The 8,940-nt window shown below is 48.0% G+C and overlaps 1 protein-coding gene across 2 annotated transcripts in view; it reads left to right on the plus strand.

The window, feature by feature from the left end:
* LOC110399272 (hexokinase-1) overlaps positions 1-6,931 on the plus strand; it is a 33,354-nt gene extending 26,423 nt beyond the window's left edge. For both annotated transcript variants that reach the window (XM_021397655.1, XM_021397656.1), the window contains 6 exons: positions 477-572; positions 1,522-1,621; positions 2,593-2,776; positions 5,058-5,213; positions 5,881-6,114; positions 6,787-6,931. In XM_021397655.1, the coding sequence (XP_021253330.1) occupies positions 477-572; positions 1,522-1,621; positions 2,593-2,776; positions 5,058-5,213; positions 5,881-6,114; positions 6,787-6,931 (915 nt within the window). The remainder of the gene's footprint in view (positions 1-476; positions 573-1,521; positions 1,622-2,592; positions 2,777-5,057; positions 5,214-5,880; positions 6,115-6,786) is intronic.

Below are 8,940 nucleotides of genomic sequence, written 5' to 3' on the forward strand. Positions count from 1 at the left end.
TGCAGCTGTTAATAATTTCTTGTCTACTTAGCACTTTTTTGAGGGGAAGAAAGATATATTTTCTTTATTTTTTGAGTTTTCTGTGTTGCTGCAGTTTGGGCAATAGTGCTGTCTCCTGGTGTGGTGGCTTTGTAGAGAGCTGTGTTTTCAAAAAAAAAAGTAGTTTCTGTCTCTAACTAAGATGTCTGACGTTTTGCTTTTTTGTTTTAACTGTCTTCTTCTGTCTTTGGGCATGATGCAGAATGATTCACTCATTGGTTTCTGTCCTGGAAATCAGGAAACTGAGCATGGTTAGTAGTGTTAGATGCGAATTCCAGAGATACAGAGCCACACACTAAAGCGTTTCACATTTTGAGTGTACGCTCAGGGGAGTTATTAGATAGAAGTACTCAGTGATGTTCCCTTAGAGGGATACAGGATTTGGGGCACTCTGGAGTACATCAGGAAAAGTATTAACTCGTTTGCTTTCTTTGTAGGGTATCCTTCTCAACTGGACAAAAGGATTCAAAGCTACAGACTGTGAGGGAGAAGATGTGGTGTATTTGCTTAGAGAAGGAATTAAAAGAAGAGAGGTGATTTTACTTTTCCTTCTTCTAATTCTCCCTCACCTGCAGGGCGTACAGAGCTCCTGGTTAGGCTGGCTCCCTCTGGTGCGGTTAGTGTGCCTCAAGGATACCAGCTGTGCCTCCTGCCCTGCACAGAAGGTCCAGACACAGCACCCTTGGTGGCTTGTGGCTCTGCTGGCTCTGATGCTGCCACGTGTCCTGGTCGCCACATAGGGCAGTCCAGGAGTTACGCAGCAGAAATGTAAGAGATCAGCAGCCAAACTCAAACTGCTGCTCAAAATGAGCCATGCCGGTGAATTTCTTTGCTTGGTTTGTTGGTTTTTTTTTGGTTTTTTTTTTTTCATTTTTTCCCCAGAGGCTTCTGACTTTGCTAAGTTAAACAGAACTTTCAAAGCAGTTTTCAAACCCTGTGGCAATCGTCACTGCATCAGAGCACTGAGAAAGCAGCAGTATTCAATGTAGTGGCTGTAGGAATGCTTCTCAGTGCACCCTAAATGACAGGCTTTGCTCCTCTAACGCTTGTTCTTTAAAAAGCCTCAAGCAACATAACTGATGCTTTCTAGTAAAGGAAGGAAATAGCCAGAGGACAGCATGAAATTTAACAGAGTTTTATCAGCAAATGCTGCTGGATTTGCTACTGCACTGCTGAAATACAGAATGGCAATAGCTCTCTGCCATGTGCCTGTATACAGGGTCTGTACTTAGCTATGCCTAAGCCAAAGAGAACAGCCAGGAAGGTACTTTCTTCGGTTGCTGTAGTAGGTAGAGCACGTCAGGTGCCTTAGCTGCTTGCTGGTACATTAACTTCTGATTTCTGCACATGTGAAATCAGGCCAGTACTTCCAGTTGTTTGTTTTGGTAGTGTCCCCTTTGGTGTGCTCCTTTGGTGTTGCCTTTGGTGTGAAGGGTTTCTCCAGACCCAGAGTTCTCACTGTTTTGTTTTTTTTTCCCAAAGGAGTTTGACTTGGATGTCGTAGCTGTGGTGAATGATACGGTGGGCACGATGATGACTTGTGCTTATGAAGACCCAAACTGTGAAATTGGACTCATTGTGGGTATGTGTTAGAGATACTTACATCTGTCTGTATTCTCATGGGGACATCCCTGTGCTTACCTGAAAATGTTCCATCGCTGCATGTGAAGGAAGGTTCTGATTGACAAAGTACATGGGCTACCAGCTCCCTTCCCACCAGTGGAACAGCTGAAGTAACTCCACAGGTGACTGCTGATGCCTCTGCAAGTGTCATGCCTGGGCTTTGGCGATCCCTGTGGCATGGGTGGTATGAATTCCCAAAGTTCTCCAGAGAAATGGGTTCTCTGGGCCTTGCCCAGTGAGAAAGAGAAGGAAGGGGACAAGGCATCTGTGAGCTTAAACAACGCTTTCAAAGTGGCTTGGAGGAAGATAAAACATTACCGATTTCTCCTTCAGACAGCTGGAGAATGTCCAGGATGAGTCAGCACAGTGCAGTGTGGGTAGGAAGCCATGTCTGTGCCGCTCCATCACTGACATGTTTGCAGGGGGAGTTCCCTGCAGGAAGGGCAGCATGTCCTTGGGATGCTGTGAGCATCCTCTGACTGTGCTGCAGCCCTGCCAGACACATGCTGCAGAGCAGGGGCTTGGCGGTGGCCTGGGTGTCTCTGGGATAATGAGAGCAGAAGCCCCAGGGCTTTAACAGCCCTCTGTCCCTTGCTTGGATTGGTTTGGCCACTGAATGCTTTGGAAACTGCCACAGGTGAGACTGGGTCTCTGCTTTTCATCTGCTGGAAACAGGAGATCACCTACAGCCCATCAGTCTGCAATTGAATTTTGTGCATCAGAAAGAAAAACACCCAACAAAACAAGCCAGAACTAAACAATACCCTGCAACCAGCGAGTAAAATCCCTGGGGCTTTCTTTGCCTGATGCCTCAGAGCTTCCTGAGGTTTTCCCTTTGCCAGACTTTCCCCCAAACTTCGTAGGTCTATGGGCTTTGTGGATGGTGACTGCCAGGAATTTCAATATTTTTTCAATGTTTTCTCTCTTCAGGAACTGGCAGCAATGCCTGTTACATGGAGGAGATGAGAAACATAGAGATGGTGGATGGTGAGCAAGGACGGATGTGTGTGAACATGGAGTGGGGAGCGTTCGGGGATAATGGATGCCTGGACGATATCAGGACAATATATGACAAAGCAGTTGATGACTATTCACTAAATGCTGGAAAGCAAAGGTACTGTGGGATAAATGCTGTGCTGAGAATAAGCCAGGCTGCCTCAAATGCTGTTAAGAGAGAACTGGATTTCTCCCAGTCTCAGAAGGGGGAGGTTAAGAGTGGAAAATGACTGCAGCCCTTCTGTCCTGAGTGATTTCCCCCTTCTCTGCTTCTCTTTTTCTGGTCTCCAAGAGGGCAAACATCTCTCATCTTCTCTTTCTACTGTCTTCTCTATTTGGCAGTTGATATCCTAATCATAGCCAGCTGTTCTTCAGCAGCATCTCTGTGTCTTCTTTTCAAAGCCCTAAGGTCATTTAACTACTATCAAGTTCCTCTGCCAGCCGTTTGGGTGGGCAGAGCCCTTGTGTCCACTGAGCATCCGCCCAGAGCCTGTTTGCTGCCATGGAACTGCAGTGCAGGGTTTTTGGTGAGAGCCTCAGGAGTCTTCCGATTACTGAGACACCCTATTTCTCATCCCATGTTGTATGCAGGGGGTTTAAGATGGCTTGTCATTCTTGTGCTCTTGATCTCAGTTTAATCTCTTTTAGCTGAACTCTCTCTGTAGAGGGCTCTGCCTCTTGGAATCATAGAATCATAGGATGGCTTGGGTTGGAGCAGACTTCAAAGATCACCTAGTTCCAACCCCTGTGCTGCAGGGCTGAAATCCTCAGCCTAGACCCGCTGGCATGGTTTGGAGCTTGAAGCTGATCGCTGTAATGCAGTTAGGAGCTCTTTAGCAGTTGCAGCCAATTCTTATTCCACGCGGTTTTCTGGGTGATGTAGCACATTAGAGGTGCTGCCTTTCTTGGCCCCATTTTGGGGACCCAGCTCTTGTGTGAGCTAGTGTTTCCCTGTGCCCTGCAAGAAGGGGCTGACAAGGAGGTGGACCCAGCCTGGTCTTTCTGTGCTGACACCTCTTCAATGCCCAGACTGCAATTTTTCATTTCTCTGTAGCAATACGTAAGAAAATTGTGCAAATACAGTAAATCTGCCTGGAAACCTTGGGGTTGAGGGCAAGCAGGCACGTACCTTGGGAGGCTCTTGAGAGGTTAGGGCGCAAACAGACGCAGAGGGGCAGACGCTGAGCAAGGCTGATGCAGCAGTGGAGCTGGCATGGAGTAAGCAGCTAGAGGTGGGAGGCTGCCAGGGAGAATAATTGATTCCAGAAAGAGCTGGGCACTCAGGAGGAGGGTGCTTACTGGGGACAAGCCTGCGAGAGCTCATGGTATTAAATGGACTGCATGGCCTGCTTCCAAGTGGCTGCTCCGCTGGGCTCCGTTCCCTCCAGGGCAGGAACCCTGCTTTGAGCTTCAGGAGAAGAAATAAAGGATGCATCACTGAAAGCACTTTTCACTAAATGAAAGTGTTCAGTTCTCATTGCTAAGGGCACAGCTCGGTTACGGAGCACAGAATGCTCCTTTCACACCAGAATGCTGCTGGAGGGGAAGAAGAGCCAAGCAGACTCCTGTCCTCAGCACAGGGCTGCCCACGGCCGCACAGAGCACCACTCCTTGGTGTGTGCCAGGATGAAGTCTGCAGGTGGAAAACATTCCCTCTCTGCAGCCTGGGGCAGTCCTGCTGGTGGGAAACTCGGGTGCTGTGTGCTGAGTGAGAGGTTCAGGACAGCTTGGTTCCTCCCTCTGGCTTTGGAACTACCGGTTCCTTACTGGAAATCAGGCGCTGGAATTAACTGAAAAGCCCAAACCAGCCCTATTCTCCTGGCTTGCTAGCAGACCGGTCAGCGACCCTGGGAAAGTGCTGAACATACCTCTTGACTTTTTTTTTTTTTTTTAACTTTAAAGGGATGTTTTGCAGCACTCCCTTAAAAATGCTGTGCTCAGAGTGACCGTACCTTGTGTCTTTGCTGTACTTTTCCTGCGTGGAGCCACTGTGCTTTTTCTATTCAAGGTCCCAGCCATGCTTAGAGAGGACTCCCCAAACTCTGGATGGTGGCTACATGTTTTCCCTGGGTTCTGCTCAGGGCTTTGTTAAGGAATGCACAGCAAACATAGCTTTCATCCAGGCACCCTTTGGCTCTCTGGCAACAATTTTTCATTTCTTTTGTCTGGGAGAAATATTAGCTGTCATTAACAACCGCCTGGCTGGGGGAAAATGGTAATGAGGAGTGTGTGAGGTACTTTTAAATGGACTCAAAAGGTTTCCCACTGAGCGTTTGTGCTTCTTCTTGCCATAGTAAATGACTGTTCTTTTTCAATTGGTTTGCATGTTTTGTGCCCTGCCTGTATGTGTCCCTCTGTCAGGTGTCCCCCCTGAGCTGTGCTGCTGTCTTTCCTTGCAGGTACGAGAAGATGATCAGTGGGATGTACCTGGGGGAAATAGTCCGCAATATTTTGATTGACTTCACCAAACGAGGGTTCCTGTTCAGAGGGCAGATCTCAGAGACGCTGAAGACCAGGCATATCTTTGAAACCAAATTCCTTTCACAGATTGAGAGGTAAGGACAACGCATGGGAGGCTGTGCAGAGTGAAGCAGTGTGGTAACACTCGTCTGGTGGTGCTGCTGACGGCGCCTGACAGCTGGAGAGTAGGGCTTAGTTCTCCAGGGATGATTCTGGTTTCATTAAAAGCATGTACATGTGCGGAAGGGCTCCTTGGAACACCTCAATTTCTAGCAGTGCTCACAGCTGCACCACAGGAATGGCTGTCGAAGTTTCCCTTACTGTATCATTGGACATCAAACCATTTTCCTGTGCCTGTTTGTGCATAGCTGTAAGTGTTGAACTTACACCAGCTGAAGGAACACTTATTTAGTGGATATTTTCTTGTCTTTATTGCTCAGAGACTGTATCTAAATGTCTTTTGAGTCTTTATGGGGAGGAAGAAGAACAAGTCAGTCATTAGAAATACTTTCCTAAATGCCATTGCTATGAAAAGAGGAAGCAATGCAGAGCTGCACCGAGAGCCCTCCCTGCTTATCTGTGCCCCTGTCCCGCGTGGCCTGTGTTGGGTAGCAGCATGGTGCTGGAAGGAATGAGCAGGCATTCCCTGAAGGTCTCCTGTAGCAGCACTGAAGGTGTGGAAGCAGCTGTTGATGCAGTGAGGTTCCTGCCAGTGGCTCAGCTGAGGAAAGCCTTTAATGCTGTGTTCTTCTGCTCCCACAGTGACAGGTTAGCCTTGCTTCAGGTGCGAACCATTCTCCAGCAGCTGGGGCTCAACAGCACATGCGATGACAGTATCATTGTCAAGACAGTGTGCGGAGCGGTGTCGAAGCGAGCGGCTCAGTTGTGTGGTGCCGGAATGGCTGCAGTTGTAGATAAAATTCGGGAGAACAGAGGCTTAGAGCACCTGGAGATAACGGTTGGTGTGGATGGGACTCTATACAAACTACACCCACAGTGAGTATTCACCTCTGTGTTTGTTTGCCTGCGACCTGTAGCGTGTTGCTGCGTGTCTTTTTCCCAAGTGGTTTCACTTGTTTGCTAGGATGAGAGCCAGGGAAAAGAGATCTTAATCAGGGCTGGCTGGGGCCTTCTAGAGGGTAACAAGAGGATTGAGAAGGACTTGTGAAGGACTCAGGGGGCTGTGCCAGGCTGAAGGTGACACAGCTTGCTGAAGAGGTTTGAGACCGCATAGCAAGGGAGTGATCTCTTGGCTATGCACAGGCAGTGACAGAGCAACTCGGGCACCTGATGCCTCTTTGGGAGATGGTTCTGTTCAGCAGGCAGAGGGGTGGACTAGGAAGCAGCAGAAGGCGAGGGCAGGGGTCTAGCACAGCTGGGCCCACAGGGAGGACAGGAGTAGTGCCTGTCTCCAGTGTAAAAAGGTGGACAGGAAGAAGAGCATATAATATCTTTTTTTTCCACTTTGCTGTGTTTCTAGCAATCCAGGTAACCCCACGTGAAGAGAGAGAGACAAGACCTCAGCTCCCATTTTCTCACCCACTATAGTTTCCAGCATTTAGTTCTCTTTGCTATAATAAAGGGAGCACTGCAAAGGCCTGCAGCAGTGCTGTGCTATGCAGATGCCACGAGACCTCCCTTGCCCACTGCCATTGTTTCCCTTTGCAGCTTTTCAAGGATTATGCACCAAACAGTCAAAGACCTGGCACCCAAGTGCGATGTGACCTTCCTGCTCTCGGAGGACGGCAGCGGGAAAGGGGCAGCGCTCATCACAGCGGTGGGATGCAGGCTTCGCGATGCTGAGCAGAACTGAACTCCACAACCCTGGCCCCGAGTCTGTCTTGTGAGCACCTTCTCATAAAGCAGCAACTGCATAGTCTGAACTGGTTTAAAAAAAGAAAAGAAAGAAAACAACAGAACTCACTGCTTTATCGGGAAAAAAAAATACAACTAATGACATAAAAAGAATAGGATACAAGATAGAATGTGTGCTGTTAATAATATCTCCTGTTTATGGACCCCAGTCTGCATGTTTCTTATTCACCTTGTTGGTACCTTCCCCATCTGTAGGTCACGGAAAAAAAACCAACAGTCTATAATTTCTGCAGTTATAAAAAAAATCGGTTGTTGTCCGAGATGAAATTTCCCCCAGTTGATGTGCGTTGAGATCTGCCATTGCGTCGTACCAAGTGTGACCTTTGCAGCATCCCTGTGAAGTGCACCGCCAGCACGCTGATGCTTTCGTTGAAAAGGAAGCAACAGTTCCCTCCTGCAGATCTACCTGCTGTTGTTTCGTTTTAAGGCCACTGTGGAAAAATTGCAGTGTGTCGGCGCTGTGCACGCACGTAACTCTATAGTGGGATTTGACAACTCGACTTACTTGCTTTCTTGATGCCTGTTTTGTCATGGTAAAATTAAAGTAAATGCCCTTGTCCCACTGATCTGGTTCCACTGGTATTTCCCCTTGCTTTTGTGAACAGTGTTGTGTTACCGAGCAAAATCTGTAACATTTCGGCACTAAATCCCTACGGAGTCCAACAAAGTGGCTGGTGATTGGGGTAATCCAAATCTTCAGACCTGGGAAATCGGTAGACCTGTGGTCCCTGGGCTGTGCTGTATTCATCTGTTTAAAGAGTTCTTAGGAAAGTTATTTTTTATCTCTTCTCGTTAGTTTAGCTCAGGGCGTGCTGCTGCCCTCCTAGGAATCTGCAGCTCAACAGTATCGTTCGGACGCCTACTTCTGTCTCTTGCCTTAAATGGGTATTTGCTTCCACACAAAGCTTTAATCTTTAGTACTGCTAAGCAGGCACTCAGAACACGAGCACTCAGCTAGAGTTAATGACCAGAAAGGAACACGAGGGCTTCATTTTGAGCTTGACGTCGAGGACCTGACTGTGTAACCTAAACAAACCACAAAGACAACATCGGGCCCGGCTTATTCCAAGGACTAAAGCAACAACAAAGACCGTGTACACTTGGTGCATCCTGCCCTCTGTCGAGTCAATGCCATTATTGTATTTACACAGCAGTCAGTTGCATTGCTTACATTGGGAAGCAGTTAGGAAGGCAAAAGCTAAATAATATTTGCCAGTCACTCTGCTTTCTGCAAAGAGGGAGACCATGCGGCAGTGCTGAATTCCCACTCTTCTACCAAAATACATGTGAGATCTCTGCATGGTTTTCCCCGCTCTCTTCTTCTGCAGAAAGTAGCTGGTGGCGTGCAGGCTGCTCCTCTCTCCTCTTTCCACCCCTAAGATTTGGATTGCCCTACCTATCGATAACATTTCAATATGTGTTATGGTGCACTGTGAGTGAATGTTGTGGAGTAACATGTGAGTCACAGTCATTGCAGCTTTAAGTGTGTGTCTACCTGAAACATTGCATGCCTGACTGGTTTTGCAAAGGTAGAGAGTCTTTTTACTTTGCACACTAGTAGCTCCGATACTAGTGTTACGTGGTATTTGTGACAATATTAAACTTTTTGATGTGCGTTACCTGGTGTTTAGTGGTTCTTTTTGGAAGAGGTGCTGTTGGCTGCTGGCTTAGTGCTTCGGGAAGAGCCATTGTGCAGGGAGAGCTGGAACCTAATCCCAGCGGTGCCTGGGTTTTATGTGCATCTGTGTGTTTGTTCCAACAGGGTGCTTTTCTTGCAGGCCCCTGTGCCTGGTGCTCCCTCGCGTAGCTCAGCAGAGGCACAGAGCTGACAGCACCCTGCTCTTAGGGTGACTGAGTTTTGGAGGTGCGGGCACAGGTTTGTTGGATTTTGTCCATTGGATGCAGCTCATAGCAAGCAGGGAGGGAGTGTGTGTTTCTAACTGTGTG

This window comes from Numida meleagris, chromosome 5 (assembly GCF_002078875.1).
Source record: "Numida meleagris isolate 19003 breed g44 Domestic line chromosome 5, NumMel1.0, whole genome shotgun sequence".
NCBI lineage: Eukaryota > Metazoa > Chordata > Aves > Galliformes > Numididae > Numida > Numida meleagris.